Source organism: Dermochelys coriacea, chromosome 18 (assembly GCF_009764565.3).
Source record: "Dermochelys coriacea isolate rDerCor1 chromosome 18, rDerCor1.pri.v4, whole genome shotgun sequence".
In the NCBI taxonomy this organism is placed as follows: Eukaryota; Metazoa; Chordata; order Testudines; family Dermochelyidae; genus Dermochelys; species Dermochelys coriacea.
In genome coordinates, this window is record NC_050085.1 from 11,194,994 (window position 1) to 11,217,222 (window position 22,229).

Below are 22,229 nucleotides of genomic sequence, written 5' to 3' on the forward strand. Positions count from 1 at the left end.
CACCTACTGTCTAACCAACACCACTCTTTCCCACAATGAAGTTAGCCTGGGCAACTCATTGCCACAAGATATTATGGAGATCACGAACTTAGCAGGATTTAAAAAAGAACTGGACATTTATATGCCTAACAAGCATATCCAGAGTTATAATGGCAAGAACAACAAAAAGAATATTGGAAGGACTATAACCCTCATACTTCAGAGCATAAGACAGACTCCAGCTATTGGGAGTTGGGAAGAAACCTTTCTCTGTGGGCAGGTTATTCCATAGCTGCCTAGTGCCAGGCTGGTTTCCAATCTTCTTCTGAAGCAGCTGATGCTGGAGATGGTATACGGGACTGGATGGAGCCCCAGAGTAGCGCGATTCCTATGCACCATTGTCAGAAGCATCTAGGTGTTCCTCAGAGGTCACGGACCTAGCCTCACAAAGGCTCTCTGATGGGCTCCTGTCCCAGGGATGGAGGCAGGCAAGGAAGCAGAAAGAGTTGGGCAAAGGATAACTATCATCTCTTTATTTACATCGCAATCAAATGCGCATGCAACACGTCACAGGATGTACTACAAGGTAACAGCCCTCCCCCACCTTCCTTCACCAGAAACTTTATTGTTCACTAGGAAAACTGCATTTCCCCAGAAAACTCCTAAAAATAATAATTAAAAAACCCCACACTCCAAAGGAGAACCAAATGAGTGAGAGCTGCAGGCCAGGATGTTATCTTCAGCCCGTCCCAACCAGCTTGTCCTCCATGGGAGAGAGAGGAAGGGATGGGGAGGGAACAGCCTCAGGAACTCATAGTCTGCTAACTGCAGTGGGAATAAAAACAGGGCATGGCCTCGTGGCTAGGTGAGCCGCCTTCCAGCCTTGGCTGCTGGTTGAAGAAAAGCAAAATCAGCATCTCCCTGTGTCCCAATGCCGCAGTGCTGACTCCAGAGACAGACCCTCTGGCTAACTGCACCAGCCCCCAATGGAGTCCTCTTGCCAAGAGCCCCCTCATGAACCTGCCTGGTCACTCAGATCAAATTGCATGCCAAGCAACTGGTCCTCTGAAAGGGAGCATGCCGGCTGGCACCCCTTGCCAACAGCAATAACTAGACTTTGCCCTTCTGTAGCACAGTGCACCTGAGGGTCTGAAAAGTGGGTCACCAACATGAATGAACTGAATGAGGGAGGGAGATATCTCCATTTTACAGAAGGGGAAACAGAGGCACAGAGCTGTAGAGTGACTCACCCTGGCCCCAGAGCGAGACTCTGGCAAAGCAAGGAGCAGATCTAAGATCCAGTGACTCATCACCTGCACATTTAGGCCCAGATCCTCAGGTGGTGTAAAATGGGCCCAACTCCCCTGAAGTGAGTGGAGCAGCAGCCACATACACCAGCTGAGGTTCAGGTTCTTATCTTCCAAATTACCCCACAGACACTGAAGTGAGGGTTCTGGACAGAGTCACCAGCAAAGGCAGGTGTTTGTCTAGTGTGTGGCAGGAGGTATCATTAAAGCACTGCCTAGCCATGCATCACTGTCCCACAATCCTAAGCAGAGAAAAAAAAGGTGACTGGCTGTAGGCGATAAGCCGTAAGGAAAGCAAGAATTTCAGGTCTGCAGAGAATGGGCATGTCCCATGCAATGGTCTGGCTCAGGGTATCCAATTTCCTGGTCATCTTCTCTGATTTCCCATATAGGTTCCAAGCAGGAGAGAACAAGGACACCCGCCCACCTGTCCCAGAACCCAGGATTCCTAGGGGAGCTCCTCCCAGTTTTCTCACAAGAAATAACCAAGGGGAAAGACTTAAGCCCTGGCTTCCATTTCACCTAAAGGAAGCAACTTTAGCTGCAGTGAGAGGAGAGTCTTGTATTCTCTTTCCCTCTCAGCAGAGAGGATATAAGGCTCCTTTTCCCCTGTTTCAGAGGCTCTCAACTCAAGGGTCATGAACAGGTGTCAGGGGACCACAATCCCTCTGCTAGATGGGAGAGGGAGTCCCAGCGAGATGGGAAAGATGTCCGGGGGGGGCGGGGGCGGTCCTAGAAAAGGTTGAGAGCAACTACCCTCATCTCATCATCAGAATCAGTCTTGTTGGGGCCCCGCCCGGTCAGAGCCTGCAGCTTCAATCATTTGGTAATTTCCCCACCCCTCCCAACTGCTAGTTATAAATAACTCATCCCTAACCCTCCAGGCTGGAAATGAATCTCTGCCCCCTTCTACACGTTAATGAACGATCCCTGATCACCACTGGCTGACTCCGGCTCCACACAACGCCCTTTCCTCCGGGTCACTCTTCGGTTCCGGTGAAATTTGGCGTAGCAACGTAGCCCTGCACGGAAGACACAGATGATGAGTGTGAGATGGTCCAACTGCTCTGGGGAGTAATCTGGGTATGCGTGCGCAGACACACACACAGAGAATTGTACTGGAGTCTGTGTGTGTGCTGGTGAATAGAGCTTTCAAGGAATTAGGCTAGTCCTCATCTTACAGTAGGGGAAGCGGAAGCCATCTCAGCAGTGAATACATGTGACTCATGGTGACACACAGGGTCAATGGCAGAACCCACCACAATGAGGACTGTGCCATGAACGTAAGGTTGGGTGAGCCATTTGGACCAGAATGGCAGAGAAGTCCCATCACCTGCGTTGGACGTTGTAGGGCTTATTGTTTTCTTGTCTCTTGTATTAGATGCTATTTAGCTCACTGATCAAAGGTTACACCTGCTCGTTTATGGCTGAGATTTCATTGGTGCTGACAGAATGTTTCACAGGCTCTTGAGAAATTCCATAAAGTGCCCGACAACAATAAGGAAAATCCATAGGAAGTTTTGCTTGGCTCCCCCAATTACTTCCTATTACTGAGTTAGTGATCACTCCAGTGGGAAATGAGGGTTAATGTGTGGCTATGATAGCAGCAATGGTCGGGGAGCTCCCCTCGCTACTTTATCTCTCTTAAACTTCACGAGAGGAGGCAAAGGCTTCTGACAGCAGTGACTGGGGCCCAATCCAGAGCCCACAGAAGTCCATAGGAGTCTTTCCATTAACTTCTATGGGTTTTGGATCAAGTCCTAAAGTGTAGGGAATATGTGATGCTGGTTGATGTAGCCTTTGGTGAAGAATATCTGTATACTAGGAAAGCAGCCTCTGTTTTAAAAAGATACCAATGAACAGCCTTCCTAATAAGGGTGTTTCACTCTGGGAATTTGCCCAGGTAATTCAGCTGTGGCTGGGACATGGCACATTTGTCTTTTGGTGCCTCTTCTTAGTTAGCCTCTTGTCAATCAGAAACATGCTTTACAAACTAGGAAAGTATTGTGACAAAGTTTCTCCTCTGCCATGGAGGGTTCTGTGCTTTTTGGGGGATTTGCTCGCCTCAGAGGTTCATGGCAGTCCTCAGTTTGGCCGCTTCTGCTAGAGGCTCACACCTGCCGTTCACTCAGCTAACCTCATCACTGGCCAGCATGGGGGAAACGGAGAACAATCCCCGCAGTCTCTGGGCCCACCTAGTGGGTTGGGAACAGGCCAGATCCCTTTCCAAATTAGACCATCCTTTCTGGCATTTCTCACAGACGAGGTCAACTCCTCCTGTGTCCAATCAGGAGTTGGGGGGATGGGGGGAACCCGGGCCCACCCTCTACTCCAGGTTCCAGCCCAGGGCCCTATGGATAGTAGCTGTCTACAATGTCCCCGTACCAGCTGCGTGACAGCTACAGTTACAATTCCCTGGGCTACTTCCCCATGGCCTTCACCCAGCACCTTCTTTATCCTCACCTCAGGATCTTCCTCCTGAAGCCTGATGACGCTTGTACTCCTCAGTCCTCCAGCAGCATGCCTTCTCGCTCCCTGCATGCCCCCTCACTAACTGATGGGAGGTCCTTTTTAAACCAGGTGTCCTGATGAGCCTGCCTGCCATAACTGATTCTAGTAAGTTCTTAATTGGCTCCAAGTATCTTAATTAGCTTGCCTGTCTTAATCGGTTCTAGCAGGTTCCTGATTGCTCTAGGGCAGCCCCTGCTCTGGTCACTCAGGGAACAGAAAACTATTGATCCAGTGTCCAGTATATTTGCCTTCTACCAGACTCCTGTACCCCACTGGTCTGGGTCTGTCACAGTAATTACAATGGGACAGCTGGTGCAAATCCAGGTAGTTCCACTGAAGACAATGAGGTACGCTAACTTAGGGGCTGGCCCTTGGTATTGCTGGAAGGCACTGCGTGGACAGCCCTGGGGACAAGAGCCCTCTTTTGCTCCACAGAGCAGGGACAGCACAGGTTGGGCAGTGAAAGCTTCCCCTAGAAAGAGACCCTTTCAGGGGTGAGAGGTGACTTCAGTCTCCCTGGCTTCTGCAACGAGACAGCCAACAAAATTGCCTTTGAGTGATGGATTTTATGATGTGGGCAGCTGTCCACTGGGAACTGGACTGATGTCCAGTCATCAGGTCACTGAGCAGATGGCACTTGTATTTGGATACCACTGCTCTGAGCTGCATTCAGACCTGTCTACCAAGAGGGGAAAGGTTCTGCATTTCATTACCAATGCCCCCAGGCCATTCAGTTCCCCCATAAGAAAAACACATATGATCAGAGCTTCACTCAACTCCAAATGTATCCTACCACCGTATCTCATGGGATATCAACATACTTGTCACTAACTTAACCAGCCTAAACACGAAACAGGGCCTGGGGCAGCCCCACTGGGATTTCCATAGGAGCACGCTCCTGAGGCCAATCTAGAGCAGCATCATGTTTGAATAAGGTCCTGGGTCTAGAATATCCTGCTACCATGTATACCTCTGAGAAAAATCTACCTAGAAAATATATAGCATGGTGCATCTTCAAAGTCCCTTACAGACATTAATAGATTATTGCTCACACTCCTCCGCCAAGACTAGAATGGAGGGATTAATTTCCCTACTTTGCAGGTAAGAAAATAGAGAGATTAAATGACTTGACCATGGACATGCAGTAAATTAATGGCAGAGACAAGATTAGAGCTCAGGGGTCTGAGTTCTCAAACTGCTAGACCCCCTTCCCCACTATAATCTCTGAAGCGAGCCACTGAACTAATGATAAACAGAAAACAAGGACTTGGGGGGTCTCCCACCAGTGATGAGCTGAACTCACCTTGAGTGCACATGCAGTCGTCGTAACATTTGTTGTTAAGGCCTCGATTGTGCGGTTTGCAGAGGTGCTCACGCAAGTCACAGCAGGATCCTGCCAACACAGTGAGCGAGCCATCAAGAGATGGTCAAAAGGAGAGAGAATGCAGTTGAATTATCTCCCCATATGCACCCGCCTTAAGCAGGAATTCCTCCAGCATTGTCTGAACATGGATGTTCACAGCAGACTCCACGCTCACCTTGCCACACCACCCATTTCTCAAAATTAGGATAAATTAGAGGGGGATGTCACCCCTCCCTCCCCCAACCCCAGCCACAGAATCCAGGGCTGGATTCCAAATACTCCAGAGTCTGCAGCCAACTCTGCAATGAATGAAATTTGTTTTTATGAGGCTGGTGCTCACCTGGAAGGCAGTCAAGGTGATGGTCACATGGTTCTCCTTCAGCTGCCATGGTTTCATTTCCACTGCTAGGGCTCTTACTACGGTGTTTCTCTAGGGAGAAGAGCAAACAGTTGATGGAATTCAATGGGGCAGTACCTTTTCCAGCAGCCTGAACCTTCCTGCCGAATGGGGTGGTGAAGTAGCAGTATTTCTTTAGTAGGTGCTAAGCTCCTTTGACCTTCTCCCATGTTCCTTCTCACTAGTCCACATGACCAGCACCCCCACTGCTCACGGGGAACAGAAGGACTTTGAAAGCTTCTGAGATCAGCACTACTTCCTAGAGGTAGGCCCAGAACCAAACCATCCCTAGATCCAAACAGCCTCAAACTTTAGAGAAGTTCTGATCTGGATCCAAACTTCTACAGTTCAAGTCTCATCTCTGCACCTCACAGGCTTCATTGCTTATTGAAATCTCCCTCAGCCTGAACCTAACCCAAACCACATCTTCCGGACTAGCTCAGGGCAAATTGCTCCAGAACATGAAATACAAGTGGATAGAGGGAGGGTTTAGCAGGAGTCAAAAGAATCAGCCCCAGCTAAATTATAAATTATAGTTATAAAAACAATACTTTCAATGGCTAGATTCATGGATTAGCTCTTGAAAAATGATCACAGATTCCTTAGCCATTGACACTAACACTGTTCTCTTTCCAGCTGAACCTGACAATACCAGATAAATCACTTGATACAGCAGAGATGTGGTTCACTCAATATGGAGACTTGAACAGACTAGAGCAGGATGTGTGTCAGATAATAAAATAAAAGGAAGAAGTTGGCAAATCTATGCCTTATGCCCTCAAAATGCCCTTCGTGGTAGACCAAGGATTCAGTAGGTTTTGCATAGCAATAGAGAAATGGAACTTTATAAAGCTAATCCTCATCTTGACAAGCACGCGCTCTGGGTACAGCCATAGCAGGCGTGTGTTAGGTATAATCAGCTGCACAATCTAACCGATGCAATAAGACCACTTAAGCTTTTTGTCTGTCTCTCCTACTCCCCAGCCCCCCAAGTCTGTCCTTCCGTTTCCTGGATAGCTGGGAACCCCAAGCCTTAGAGGGATGGTGGAGGGTACACGAAGCAATAGTAGGTCCCATGGAAGTCAGATACCTTTCTTCTTGGCAGATGGCCACATTTCTGGCTTGAGGTCTTCATAATCTGTCCAGTCAAACAGAGCCATATCCAGGGTGGGCATCACGTCCCCGTCTTGCCTGACACGGACCTGCAGGTGACAAGAAGCAAAGCAGTAAATAGTATGCACTTCTGTAGGGCCCCACAGGCAAATTTCAGCATGTACTTTAAGGACACTAACCCCCCAGAAGTGGGGATTTTTACCCCCATTTCGCAGATTGTTCAGCATTGGCCTCACTCTGTTCCCACTGAAGCCAAGGATGAAACTCCTGGCGACCTCAACAGGAGTAGTTAGGTCAATGCTGTGTGTTTCTGAAAATCCTACCCTGTGGCTCTAGAGCAAGTCAGTGACAGAGCCCAGGGCGAGAATTCATGAGTTCCTGGCTTCTAGGCCTATCCTGGGTCCACTGGGACATGCTGTCTCTCAAGGCGAGCTCTTGTTCTATGCCAGCGTGCTTTTGGGAAGCTGAGTGGCTAGCAGGGGCGAGGAGAGATGTCTCAATCAAAGGAGGAGATCTTCCTGAGTGAGGAGATGCTCTGGTGTCTCTGAAGAAAGAAGCTGCATTTTTTAGGAAAGCTTTTGTGCAGACAATACACCTGGAAAGTAGACACCTGAAAGGGGCAGGAGGGAACTGTAGCTCATGAGGAAGTCTTGGGGTCTCACAGTGGTTGGGGAGAGGGTGTTTTTCAGTAGAGAGCTGATCATTGTGAGGGAGATGGGGGCACCAAGCAGCTACCTGTCTCCTCTCCCAGGATCCTGCTGTCTCCAGGTGGGGATAACAAGGCACCATCAGCCTCCATACCACCACCAAGCATGACTTAGGGGAGCTGAGCACCTAACTCCCTTAGGTTGCTTTGAAAATTCCAGGCAGTGGCATTGGTGGAGGGTCCAGTGCGTTTAACAGGTGCACCTTTACCTGGGGCCGAAGGGACGTGGGTGGAAGAGCTGGTGGTTCCTCAGTAGAAGCTGCTGTCTCCAGCATGGTGAAGGGGAGCACCGTGGGAGACAGACCCATGAATTCCTCCACCTGGAGGTTTTGAAACTGCCCCTCGAAGTTTTCAGGCTTCTTATACAACGAGCTTGGCTCAGGGTCAGGGCCTTTGCCTACAGAAGGTGACAAGGACAATGACATCATCTTCCTCATCCTTTTCCTTGCTAGGGGCCACAGAATTTCCCCTGGGGATAGTTACACCACAACACCACCTGCAGCCTTTGAAACTGGATCCAGACATCAGATGCGCTTGGACCTTAAGGTGTATGGGGTGGGAAAAGCAGTTCAAATCCATCTCACTCCAAATTCCTCTCTCCCAGGGGAAGTTCAGAATGGGCTGACACAGACTATTATTTATTATTAATTATTATTATTAATAATCTGTATTGTGGAAGTGCCGAGGAGACCCAGCAGCCAATGGTGCTTGGTGCTGTACAAACAGAACAAAATAACCTTTGCCCTGAAGATCTTATCTGCGAATTCCATAGAAAGAAACAGGGCATGGCCACTGATTTAAAACTATATTATGAGATTCAAGCAATGCTCACTGTGGTCAATAGGAGTAGAATAAGGCTGAGTGCTTTTGAGTAGTCCACCCTTCATTAGTAAGCTGTGACAGTTTAATTTAAATCAGTTTGAAAGCAATATAGCACCACAAAGCACTGTGTGCACACACTTATTTCGGTTTGAGAGGAGTTTATATTGGTTCCGTGTAAATCTGTTCCAAACTGATTGTTTAAGATAAACTGGCGTAAGATTGTTCACACAGTCCTTTGTACAAGTTTAACTAAATCAGTTTAAATTTACACCTTAAGTTAAATTTATGGCTACACAGGAAGATTGCAACTGTCCAGGAAAAATACTGCCTGAAACCAGCTACTGTGTTCTGTGTTCTTCCACCTAGACCTTATGTGAAGCAGTCAGTCCCATAAGAAAGCAACCAAGGGCTCTTTCTTTTAGGGAGGGCAGAAAGAGATTGAGGTGAGCCCAGGGAAATATCAGAGGCCAGATTCTCAGTTGGTGTAAATTGGCATAGCTGCATTAGCTCTAACAGAGCGATGCTGATTTACACCAGCTGAGGAACTGGCCCTTGGAGTCATGCATATACAAAGCAGCCCCCTTGTTACACTAAAGTGACTTTTTAATTCTGTTAGTGTAATTTTGCACCTGCAAAATTTACATGTTTCACACAACTTTGCTAAATTGGCTTGACTGAAAATCGTGAGAATTCAAGTTTTGATGCTAAGTAAATAAATAAATTAAAATAAAAATAATGTGGATGAAAATTGCTTCATGTATGTATGTATGTATTGATTTTCAATTCTGGTAAAGTTCCAAGGTTAAGATTGGAGGCTTTGAACATTGCTGAGATGTGTTTGTAAACCGGATTAGTTGAGGAAAAGCAACAACAATAAAACCCCCAAACAAGGCCAAAACATCCCAACCCCCATGAAATGTCAGGGTTTCCTTCCCTCCCAAAATCAGATCATTTTTAAAAACAGCAATGAACTGTGACAACCTGAGATTTCAACCTTTTCACATTTTCTTGTGCATATTTTGTACATATGCCCACCCACCGGATCACACCAGCCACACACACTGCTCCCAGACACCCTCCCATGCCCCTCTACACCTCTACACACACATTGTCCATTCCCAATCACCCTCCTCCCTCATCCCCACAACTCTGACACATTCCCCCCCACTGCCCCTCCCCAACCACCTTCCCCCACACACACACTGCCTCTCCCCGCACACACACTGCCCTTCGCTCCCACATTTCCCCTCCCCCCCCCCTTCCCCTCACACTGCCCCTTCCCCACACACACTGCCACTCCAAAGCCACCTTCCCCCCCCCACATACACACTGCCCCTCCCCAGCCACACACACACACTTCGCCCTCTGAAGCAGCCAGGAGACCTTGGTCCCTTTGGGTCCCTTAGGGTTCTTCTACCTCTGTGTTGTTTCAGCCTCTCCCTGCGGTTGTGCCGCCGGTGCTCCCGGTTTTGCTTCTTCCCCCTCTCCAACCCAGGGGACTGGTTCTCCCTCTCAGGATATGGGAACTCAAAGCCCAGAAACACGTCCTTCTGCTGCTTCAGGGCAGCAGGCCGTTGGATTGCTCCCTGGTCCTCTCCTGCTGGAGTCCCACTTGCCAGCCTGAGGGCCTCCTCTCCAGACACCTGCCCTCTGGAAGGCATGCCATGGGCCCTGTCCTTCCTGGCTCCACCATGCCTGTGGTGGTGCCCTGTTCGGGGCTGATGCTGCCACAGCTCCTGGTTTTGAAGGTTGCTGTTATTCTCTGGGATGTTTTTGTCCTGGGTGCCAGGGTCCAAGGAGCCCACTGGGCAGATGTCAGAGAGAACCAGGACACAGAAGAAAAAGAAAGGGGACAAGGAGCAGGAAGAAGGTGCCATAATCCTGGGCGCCTTGCTGCACCTGAGATAAACATATAATCAACATCAAGCTCATCAAAGAATCCAGGCCTTATAGAGCCCACAAAACCCCCTTCTATCTTCTCGGCTCCCACACCAGGATTGAGATCAGCCCTTTAAACACAGCACACTCACTGGACCCACAGCTGCACTCCAGCCTTGGGGATTGTGCTTTTATCCCTTAATAGCACCACTCTGGATGTTCTTGTTAGCCATATAAAAGTCTCATCCTGGTCTGAACCCTGCTAGGCTCTTGGCCTCCATGATATCATGTGGCAATGAGTTCCACAGACCAAAAAAAAAAAGAGCACCTCTCCTTTTATCTGTTTGAAATCTTCTGCCTGTCAGTTTAATTGTATGTGGCTTTAATCTGAGGCTCTCAACATGATTTACAAAGACTGCCAAGTGTTGTGATCCCCTTTTGAGGAACAGGGAGAGACACCAAGAAATTAAGTGCTTTGGCCAACATCACAAACCGGCAGAGCTGGGAACAGAATGCAGGTGCTCTGACGCTCACTCCTGCCCTCTATATCACACTGCTGACTTAAGAGGGTGAGCAGCAGAAGGAGGGTGCCCGGAAGGCAGTATCATCACATACTGAACTTACTCACCCTTTCCATGTCTTCTCCTGGCAAAGAGAATGCAATCCTTGCAGCTCCTGCATTTAGCAAAACCTTGCATCAAGGAAAATAGCCAAAGGAAAGACATTGTCCGATCAATGAGCCTGTTACATGGGAAAACACTGGCTCTGCAGTTGCGTCAGTGCTACAAAGAGTCTCCTGTTCAGGGAATGCTGACTTAACATCAATAAGGAGTGAATTTGAGAACCAACGAGTAAAGGGGACATTCCAGGCTAGAGCCTCGGGGCCTGCTCCTCAGATGGCATAAATGGGCAGTTTCTTTGATTTCAGTCAAACTGAGCGTCGGCCCAACATTCCAAAACCGAACCTCACCAGATAGGAAGAGCCCTGACCTCTGGGGGAAGCTGGAGTCCAGAACCTGCATTGGCAGTTTAGCCTCACCTCTCATCACTTGGGACACCAGGGTTCAATGATTATAACATGCAGGCAGGAGTGCAGCATACGGGGAGGGTTCTCGAGACTGGATGCACATGGAGCATAGTGGAGAGGCCAGGACTGCAGCAGTATGGAGTGGGAGGAAGGCCAAGATTCAGGACTGAATGAGAACACAGCGTGTGTCCAGTTTTGGGCCCCACACTACAAGAAGGATGTGGAAAAACTGGAAAGAGTCCAGCGGAGGGCAACAAAAATGATTAGGGGGCTGGGGCTCATGGCTTATAAGGAGAGGCTGAGGGAACTGGGATTATTTAGTCTGCAGAAGAGAAGAATGAGGGGGGATTTGATAGCTGCTTTCAACTACCTGAAAGGGGGTTCCAAAGAAGACGGATCTAGGCTGTTCTCAGTGATAGCAGATGACAGAACAAGGAGTAATGGTCTCAAGTTGCAGTGGGGGAGGTTTAGGTTGAATATTAGGAAAAACTTTTTCACTAGGAGGGTGGTGAAGCACTGGAATGGGTTACCTAGGGAGGTGGTGGAATCTCCTTCCTTAGAGGTTTTTAAGGTCAGGCTTGACAAAGCCCTGGCTGGGATGATTTAGTTGGGCATTGGTCCTGCTTTGAGCGGGGGGTGGGACTAGATGACCTCCCGAGGTCCCTTCCAACCCTGATATTCTATGATTCTAAGAGGCTCAAGGCTGGCAATGAATGAGTCCCTCCTCCTTGGTTACCTCATCCTATTCCAGCCTTGGTTACAGCAGCACATGCAGGGCCTGCAGGGGAGGAGAGGTTCCAGTTTCATGTGCAAATGAAGGTCATTAATCAATGGTGTTGCCTCCCTTTGATTTCTGACTAGCCCCCCTACCCTTCCCTTTTACCTCCTGCCATCTGAGGAGCTAGAGATGCGATCCTGACTCCTACGGGCAATGGTGGGGCAGCCCAGTACCAGCTGTCGTGCTGGAGCTGCCTGCCAGGCAGGTTGGCATTCTGGGCCTCCTCATGGCCGGCTTGCTTGAGATGAAGATGTCAGGATGAACAGAACTGGAAGCAGCCGGTGGCCTTGTAAGGCAGGCGATGGGCCTGGGGCGGGGCAGCTCCCGAGGTGCTACCAGGAGCCCTGCATGCGCTGCCCTAGGGAAGCTAAAGAGAAGCAGGGTCTGAGGAAAGCCTGGGAGCGTTCCATTGAAGGGTAGCCGGGCAGCAAACGAATCAGTCCTGTCATCTTTTGGACTGTCAAGGCAGGGAGGGCTGTCCCGTGTGCAGAAGAGGGAATTGGGACTGGGACTCTGGGCTGCTGTTCTTGGGTTCCTTTCCCTGCTCTGCCATTCTGTGGCCTTGGGCAAGTCACTTCACCGCTCCTTGCCTCAGTTTCCGCATCTGTGAAATAGGGCTACTGTGTCACTGGCGTCGGGAGGCTTGTTAAGTCAGTAAAGCCATCTGAGATCTTTAGAAGGAATGGCGAGGGCAAAGGAATATTATTCACTTCTCTTTGTATTCAGATTTCTCAGGTGGCTTCTTTTCTGCTCGAGTTTTTGTTCTAAGACGGGTCTTCAGACCATCATACCATCAGTGTATGGACTTCACTGCCCTGATCATAAACATCTTCTCTCATCCCTCCTCCGACCCCTCCAAAACCAATCTTTTCCCATTATGAATACTTCTTAAGCTGTTCTAGTGCACCTTTTGCCGTGGGACAGAGGTACCATTATTACCATCCCCATGGCACTGAGGAGGCTGGTCCCCCTGAGTCTGGGCAATACACATGTTTGGATAGAGGAATGGGAAGCCCAACCCCCGAGAACACTGACCGTCTCTAGAATTTAATTGCAGCTCTTCGCCTCCTCTGCAGGGTTAGACCACAAAAAAGCTTCCGGGGCTGACATTGATCCTGGTGGATTCAGCTTAATAGGAGACTGTAACAAAAACTATATCACAGAGGAATCACTATCTCTTTATGGGGGTGCAGAGTTTGGCCCCCCAACATCTTGCCTCCCCGCAATCCTCTTCACTCCCAATTAATTTCCCCCTGCTCCCAGTACAGTGACTAGATAGCAAATGTGAAAAATCAGGACACATTTTTCCAGGGGGCGTGTGTGAGAAGAGGATATAGTTGCCTATAGAAGACAAAGCCCCTAATATTGGGATGGTCCTGATAATATCAGGGGACATCTGGTCACCCCAACTCCCAGTGGGCACCTCCTAAGCTACATGCTTGCAATGGCTAAACCTCAGACCACTGCATTGCAGCCATTAAGCCTTCGCGTTCCAGGCAGCCTCTATGGGGATTGTCCGGCTAGAGGCAGCATGAAAAGAAAACAGAGGAAAGGGGAATAGCTAGCATCTTCTTTGATGCCAGCCCCACCACTGCTTCATGAAGCCGACCATAGGAGGCCTGAGATTCTCTTCCACAGCTGAGATGTTTTCCCTGAGTTTCAAACTATGATGCAGATTCAGTGTAAATCCAGAGCATCTCCCCTGAGGTCAGTGAAAGCTCCTCTGCATTTGCACCTGCACTACCAAGAGAAGAATCTGGCCCTGAGATAGGATAAAAGAGCCCCACCCCAAGCCAATGGGCCATCTCAGGAAAGCAGGACTTCTGTGTAAGGGAGATTCCACGTGCGCGTGTTAGGAATCAAACTTTAATTAAACAAGAAAGACACGAGTTAAAAGGACTCGGCAAATGCCCATTACTTGGTACTGATAGAATCTTTACCGTTTGCACATTTTCCTGGGGATTTGTCATCAGCACATGAGGAAGAAAGGGAAGCCCTGGCTGCCAGGAGCAACTGATGTGCTCATAATCGGAATTCTTCAGTCCTCTAGTGAAAGCCCTGTTTATTCATTCCCCAGCAAGCTTGGCCACAACCTTCCTGCAGTTACTCCATGTGGGTCTTCAGAGCATGGAAGGAGGCAACCCCTTCCATACTTTCCCACTGCCATCAGGAAAAGCCCCCTCCCCTGGAAGTTCAGGCCCAAGCAGTGTTTGTGTAGATGGAACCTGTGCCTTTATTTAGGGCTGTTAATGACCAAGGAAAGCCGCTTGTCTATGAATTGCTTTGCGAGGCACTGGAATATCTTATTTGCCAACTGAGTCATGCTACAAAATAGCATTTCATTTTGGCTCATGAAAAATCTAGAGTTACAACTTGGAATCCATTTAGCAAAGCCTCTGCAGTTCCCACTCCAAGGTCAGTGAAACAATAACTATTGTTGAGCAAAAACAGTATCTCTCTGTCCAGAACAATTTCATTTTTTTTAAATTAAAGCAAACCAGCTGGATCTTGGCAACTCTGAATTCTGAGGACTGGGAACAGTGTCTCACCTTCTCATCCACAGGAGAAATGGGAGAGTGCCAAGCGGAAGGAACAGCAGGTGTCAAGAGTGGATTAAACAGGCTGCTCTAATCTGGGCCGCACATCACAATCACTAGTGCAGCCACGAGCCCTTTGCTTTTCACTTGAACATTACCCCAGCCATGCGCTCTTTTGGGAACCTAGTGACAAAGAATCAGATGCAGAAAACCCCTGCAGGGCTAAATGCTGTTGTGAATTTCAATGCAGCTTTTCACCAACTGGGAAAGTGCAGTGCACAGACCCTAGACCTAGCAGCTTTCCTGAGGGCATGATACAGTTTGGAATCTTGCAGGGGCCAGAGTGCTACCTCCACTCTGCACTAGGTCTGTGGGCATGGGGAAGAGGGCACAGGTTTGCAATAATAATGCAGTTAATAAATACATTATATTATACAGCACCTGTTATCAGACGAGCTAAGAAGTGTTTATGCTGCTTTCCTGCCTGCATGGCTCTAAGGACAAACGCATAAATTCTAGCAGCCCCAAGTTAATGGAACTGCTGCTCCATTAAAGGGCAACTCCTACAATGCCCCGTGTCAACATGGGACTCCTCCATACAGTGCATCCTCTTCTGCATTACTCAGTCATATGCCCAGATCCGGATGCTACCTCTACTTCCCATCTCCCTGGGCCCAATCCTCTTTCCCTGGACAGTCTGCAAATTCTCCCTTCCCATCTATGGTATCCTTTGCTTTACACAGACAAACCCATTAGTTTCGGACACTGGTCTGCATCTTCTCCAGCCTCCCGCTGCTGCTCTTCCCATCAGTAGCCAGTCTGGCTCCTGATCCTCCTCTCTCCAAACCAAGCTCCAGCGTAGCCTCTCATCCAAGTCCCTTGTGCTGTGCATTTCAGAGACATAGCAGCCAGCATCAGTCTGACACCTCCACTCCACTCTCTTCATAACAGGATAAATTCTGCATTGACCTCAGTAGGTTCACACCGGGGGTTAAGTCAGAGCGGAATTTGGCCCTGCAAGGAGATGCCTTCACCCACCTGCTCTGAAACAAAGTTGTACATAGTGTAGAGACAAAAGTTCAGCTCCTTCCTGGGATCTGGTGTAATCAACAAAGGTTATAAAGTTCCCCCAGGCTTGGCTGCTCCCAGGGTTCCTCCTTCAGTGCTGCTTGGCCCACACCCTAGATCCTCTTTCCTCTAGAGAGCCACCCCTGCCTCCTCTATATCCAGGCAGGGTAATGAGTCGCCTCCCTCAGTGAGTCAGCAGGACCCACTTAATATTCCCAGCAGGATCAACACCTGCTAACAGAGTGAAGGGTCTCAAGCAAATACTACCAAGCCTGTTAATGGTCCTAAAACTATGCTCCATGCAGACAGGTTGGTTTAGGGGATTATTAATGTGCTACAGAGCCTTCCACTTCTAGGTTACCAGTTTGAATCCAACTTGGGTTAGTAGTGGCCGTTCAGTAGCTTATATAAAATATGAGTTTGTTGGGGCTCAGACCAGTTCCGAGTAGGCAGGCATCTGTAGCACAAAACCCACCAGTGTAATTGGCACTAATGTGCTCTGTCATTTGTAGTCATGACAGAGAGAAACCAGGGAGTTACTGTGCCACTGAAATGCAGCCATCTCCTGCCCCTAACTTAAAGGTGGTTCCTCGGGGATAAAGCAAAGATATCAGACCAATGCCAAATTAATTCAAATATCTAACAATTCCCCCCCCCCCACCGCTTCCCACTCCATATCTGGAAGATGGGGGGGGGAAGGGAAGCAGGAGCTCTGAGCCCATGAACAAAGAATGTCGGTACTCTTGCTGGACAGACAGCACAGAGGAAACCAGCTTGTGTGCTCCAGGGCTGAATCAAAATGGATTGAACAGAAACTCTGGGCCAAATTTATCCCTGGCTTTAAGGAATTTAATTCGCTATGGGAGTGCTACAGGGCCCAGCTCTCACTGCGCTCCAGATAGAGGAACATAAGCTGCAGGGATAGACAAATGTACATAAAAAGAAAAGGAGTACTTGTGGCACCTTAGAGACTAACAAATTTATTAGAGCATAAGCTTTCGTGAGCTACAGCTCACTTCATCGGATGCATCCGATGAAGTGAGCTGTAGCTCACGAAAGCTTATGCTCTAATAAATTTGTTAGTCTCTAAGGTGCCACAAGTACTCCTTTTCTTTTTGCGAATACAGACTAACACGGCTGCTACTCTGAAACAAATGTACATGTGTCCCTCATTATCTGTATGTGTTGTGTGCGTGCCTGGCAGCCATGATGGACAATGAATCCCAACTGCCCGTGCCAGGGCTCACTGTAAAGAAGGATCCAGGGGGTGACGGATGGTCTGTGAAGGGCCTGGAGGAGAATAGAATGGGTAAGCTCTGGTCTGGGCTAGCAGACATATAGTGTGTGGGCTGCAGTTAGGAGGATGGCATTGTGCAGATAAATGAGGTTTCTCTTCCCTGCTGGGGCTCTCTCCATCTGGTTTTCTATTTCTACAGGCAAGTGCTGGGAAACTTCATATGCAGTCCAGGGAGAGATCCACATGTTTCTCTCCCCTTCACCAGCATCCCCAACTTATATGCACTCATCTCAAACACACCCCTCCCCGATATAGGAAATGCCCCTTGCCTCGTCCCTGGCTTGGAGCATTTCTTGCATATTCCTGTCACCGACTTTATAAAGAGCTTTCTGTCGGGACAGCTTCTGTACCAGCACTGACAGCCTAGGCATCCTCTTTCAGACCTAGTTCGTGCAAACAAAGAAGCACAAACCACCTGCGCACGTCACTCTGTTCCTTTCAGGATCCACTTTAAAGCTGCCCTCCTCCTTTTCCAAACAGTCCATGAACTGGCTTCATTTCCTCACTCCCCACCCTGAGCCCCACCCTGCTCCCCCTTCATTTGTCCACCCTTGGGCTCCTCCTTGTCCCTGGTCACCAAATTTGGTGAAAGAGCCTTCTTCTCTGCAGCTCCTCCTAGTCTTTCTTTCTCACTCTGTCGTTATTTAATCTGGTGTGGCATTTTACAGTTACTGCAAAAGCTATTACACAAAAGAAAGTCCCAGGGCCAAATTTAGCAATGCCCAAACGCTCACAGCTCCCCTTGGGTTCATGGGAAATTTAGTTCATTTGTACGAGGGCTGAGTTTGGTCCATGTTGTGATTGTGGAAGGGTTGTGAATCTGACACAGAACCGAATGGACTTTGGGAAAATACATGACTGTCCCATTTCACAGCCTCCTGCATCATACTCAGTAACACCTACAAATACACACACACACTACGCAGCCTCTTTCTGAGCCTAGATGGCAGAGATGGTCTCTTCCTGCTGCCTGGCCCACAGCGGCTAATGAAATGCTTTGCTCCGCCATGGGCCCCTTTCATCCAAGGATCTCAGAGTGTTTTACAGACCTTAGCTGCACAAATGCACTTGAAAGGCAGCTCCTTAGGATTACCCCTGTTTTATTAATGGGTGGAGAGAGGCACAGAGGGGTCAGACCCCCAATTTCCAAAGTGCCACCTAATTCTGGGTATCCCCCTTTTTGCATGCTCAACCCAAGACACCTTAAAGGGGCCTGATTCTCCATTGTCCTGCACCTTGGATCGTCACGAAACCTCATGCAAAGTGAGTGTATAATGCTACCATTCCAAACGGGCAGGGTTTTACGTCCACATCATGCTCACTTTGCACTGGGCAGGAATGACTGCACAAGCCACAACTCAGGGCAAATCAGGCCTCTAGGGTTTTGCGCACCCACAGCTCCCACTGGGGTTGTGATGGCTTCAACCCCTCTGCAAGTCAGGCCCATGGTGTCTCAAGTGGAGCACAGAAAATCAGTGACCACTGGAAACCATTGGCTTTGATGGCTTGCCACAGCAGGTCAATGGTAGAGCTGGGATGCCCTCCTGAGACCTGATGAGAGATGCAGTGTCACACGTCTAAAGTTACTCAAGAAATCCCATCTTCAGCAGCTCACATACTGTAGGAGGTTTGCATTTATATGTTTGCTGTCAGGTCACCACTAGCCTCCAGGGTTTTACACTTTGGCTCTGAGCGGTGCTGGACACCTTGCAAAACTCACATCTCCCAAGAGATGGGCTTTGCCTTCCTATTACTTTGATCCTCAGTCCTGCAACCCGTATCCTTGGGAATAACTCAAACTTATGTGAGTAACCTTACTGACGTCAGTAGAACTATGGCACTCAGAGGAATCAAGAGGGTTGCAGGACTGAGCCTCCAATGTCCTAGAAGGTAGAACAGACAGATAGGACATGGTATGGAAATGAAAGAGGGGCACCTGGATGAATATGCAGTGCCCTCTGCTCTGTTTTCCCCCGGGACTTCACAAAACGGCTGACACAGCCATCATTGGTGAGAGACATGTGACCTGCTATCAAACGGGGTCTCCTCTTCCCAATAATGAGATTAAAATGGCAATGAGTCAGAGATTAGCATCCAAGATATAGTCACTTGCTGTCACCACAGCACTGAAGAATCTCTAATTTCATGCACAAAGCAGAGTGACAAATGGGGGACAATCAATAGGAAAGCACACCACGCGTGCCACTGAAAAGCATTCAGCCAACTGATAAAAAACACCTAGTGGAGTTACACCAGCGGGGATTTGACCCAATATGCTTGATCATTTCAGGGGGTGGATTTGTCTCCATGTATCAACTCATTTAGAGCAAGATATTGACATTATTCCTTGGGTGATGTGTTGATTTTTTAAATCAGATTTCACAAGAGAAATGCACAGGTTTATAAAAGGGAAATGTAATGAAAATACAAACCATCCAAACTCTATGCTGATGGAAGACTTCAGGTATGAATTGGATGAATGTCACATAAATTCTATATGATGAATTACCAGCTGTAATAAGCCATTAGTTTATGCCAAAATCATTTAATTCAGAATCAGAGCCCCATTTTCACCAGCAGAAGAAGATTAGAGGACAATCAGGGAGCAATTGTGAGAGGTGTGTGCCTGTGTTTCTCTGTGAAAAAATTAGCTTAAAAAATCCCTAGGAAAACAGAAGCTTTCCATCTTGGTAACTTCTCACAATGGAGCAAGTGCAGGCTGAGGAGAGGTCTAGGATCAATGGGACAGTGTGGTTACTCTTTGGTGCAAAGGGAGCTGGATAACTGAATGGAGGAAAACAAAGGGTGGAAAGCAAAAACAAGCAAACTCAGGAAGACAGCATAAATGGAGTACCAGGATCTCAAAGTGATCCAGAGCCTATAAGTGATTAAGATTTAAAATAGCCGGGAAACAGCAACTGTGTCTGATTCTCAGCATGAATGGAGAAGAGGGCAAGCAGATGATTAATCATAAGGACTGACCCCCGTAGTCATGGCCCAATCTCCAAAGATTTATTCTTAGATCAGCTAGCTAGACAGACCTAATCAGGGGGATGCTCTATAAATATTTCGGGTTCTTGAGTCCCACCACCTTCCTGCCATGCATTAAGACACATATCTGGCATCTGTTGTGCAGATGATAGTTACTGTGTCATGTCTGACTCGGAGGAACCCGCCACAACAGAAATAATGAACCCTGTTAGCAAGGGGCTTGGGTGTGAAATAAGCAATAAAATAACTAATAAACCCCTGTGAGCGACCAGACTCAGAACCGACAGCGCCTGAGGTGCTTTTGAATGGATGAACCTGCATCCCATCCGCAAATCCGGGGGGGGGGGGAGGGAATCAGGCACAGGGAGGTAGAACAACAAATCAAACAATGCGCTAATGAGAAGGATCATGTAATCGCAATGAAAGCTGAAGGCTGGCTGCCTGCCTGCCTCCCCCTAGCTTAGCCATCGCTGGCTAAAAGTGACTTTAGACTGGCACCAACCAAAAACATGAGATCAGCAGCGTGAGCCCCCCCCCAACTCCGTCATCCCCCCAGTCCGGGAGATTCTAAGCAGGAATATGATGTAAAGGGGTCACCTCTCCCCCCCCCGCCCCCAGTCTTCCCAAGAATCAGCAGCTGTAACTGAAATCAGCAAAGGCTACTTGGACCAAAGCAGAGAGTGGCATGGGGGAGCGGGATCCCGAGCAGCCCAGGTGGTGGGCGGATGGGGAGCCCCCCTCCAGAGGGGCTGTGAATGCGGGGCGCTGAACCCCAGAGGGGGAAGGTATCCAGCCAGCCAGGAGCGATCGGGGTCGGGGCAGCCTCAGGAAGTTGAGGGGTTTGTGCAGCGGCTCAGTCATTCATTCCCAGCCGGGCTGGGAGGGAGGGATGGGCAGGAAAGGTGAGTGGGCGGGGGGGCCCTCCAGAGGACGAGAGAATCTGCCCATTCCCTGCCCCCGCCCCAGAGAAGAGGACTGAGCCCAGCTACAAGGCCAGGGGTGCAGGGAGGGAGAGATCCGCTGCCTACCTGTCTGCAGCTCCTCGGCTCTGGAGTCAGCTGGGAGGGCAGGGAGCAGCCGATCTGCCTGACTCGGGGGGCGAGGGGGGCTGTCCACACCCGAGAAGAGGAGGAGACAGGGGAGGGCGAGGCGAGCGGCAGTGGGGGAATGTGCAGAGCCGGCAGAGGAGCTGGGAAGCCCAGGGGAGAGGAGGGGGGGGGCGCAGTCGGGAAAGGGGGGGGCGGGGTAGGGGGATCCGATGGAGCTGCTCGCAATAGAGCTGGGGTGGGGTGCGGAGATACACAAGGGCTGGCGTTGCAATAGGAGGAAAGGGACCGTGCGCGTTCCCGAGCCCCGGCGCGACCCCGCGGGGCTGCTCCCCCAGCTGGTGGTCCCCAGAGAGAGAAGGAGACAAAGGCAGGAGACAAAGGCAGGAGGGAGCCCCCCGGGGAGAAGTTGATGCCAGGCCTGCGCGAAGGAGAAGGGAGTCCCAGGTGGGACTGGGGGCTGCACAGCTCCACGCCTCACCTGCCTGCAGCCGCTGCCGGCCCGGGGCTCTGCTCCCGCCCCCGTTCACACCCGCAGCGCTTCCCAGTGGACTGGGGCCGCCTCCGGAGTCACGGTGCAGCGAGCCGCAAGACACGATGAGATCAAGGCTCTGCTCAGCTGGGGGAGCGTCTGCCCCGCGTCCGCGAGCCCCGCGGGGCTCAGTCCCCAAAGAGATTAGTCTCCATTGCTGCCAAATGGGATGGAACAAATGGAAGGGGGGGGGTTGTTAGGTTGTTGGATGATACCCCCCCCCACACACACACGCACCACACCCATCATACTAGACTGTAAAAGTGGGGGAAATCCCCCCCCCCCAGCTCCTGATTTGAGGATTTCTGTGTTGGCAGGGAGAAGAGAAGAGAAAGTCACCCCCCATCTTCCACCCTGGCCTCTCCAACACCAGGACACACCTGGGGTTTCATTTCCACCTCGCTGCTTGTGGCACAGACATTTTTTTTAATTCCCAGGAGATGCTTGGCAGTTCAGATGGTCTCCCCCACATCCTTTCCCTCCTTCCTTTGCTTCACTCTATTTCTGGCAGATCAACTGACTTTTGGGGGAGATCACTGGGGTTCTGTGGAGCTAATGTAAACCCTGGTCCTGCCCTCCTCCTTCATGAATATTCCTTACTCAGGGAAGTAATCCTGCTGACTGCTTTGGAACTACTCACAAGAGTTAAGGTGTCTGGGCTGCACCGCAAATGAAAGTACACCTGGGTTGTGTGGCAACCCTAATCTGCCATGGCCTCACTGTTTTTGTGATTCAGATCTGAGCCATAATGTTCAGCGCACAGCTGGTTTTTGCATTCATTCCTTTCAAAGGGCTCAGTTCTGATCCTGTTAAAACCAAGAGATGTTTTGCTATTGGCCTCGCTAGGAGCAGGACCGGGCCCAGACTGTGTGCACAG

The 22,229-nt window shown here is 49.5% G+C and overlaps 1 protein-coding gene across 2 annotated transcripts; it reads right to left on the reverse strand.

Moving 5' to 3' along the window:
• Positions 1-441: 441 nt before the first annotated feature.
• On the reverse strand, positions 442-21,416 carry DRAXIN (dorsal inhibitory axon guidance protein). 2 transcript variants are annotated; one of them, XM_038376834.2, is made up of 7 exons: positions 21,302-21,416; positions 9,616-10,097; positions 7,586-7,773; positions 6,648-6,759; positions 5,501-5,590; positions 5,101-5,190; positions 442-2,308 (listed from the first exon to the last, which is right to left on the reverse strand). In XM_038376834.2, the coding sequence occupies exons 2-7, from the start codon at positions 10,073-10,075 to the stop codon at positions 2,196-2,198; spliced, it is 1,053 nt and encodes a 350-aa protein (XP_038232762.1). In that variant the 5' UTR covers positions 10,076-10,097; positions 21,302-21,416; the 3' UTR covers positions 442-2,195. The 2 variants fall into 2 exon arrangements, with proteins under 2 accessions (XP_038232762.1, XP_038232761.1); XM_038376833.2 differs by lacking the exon at positions 21,302-21,416 and adding an exon at positions 20,803-20,974.
• Between the last annotated feature and the right edge of the window lie 813 nt (positions 21,417-22,229).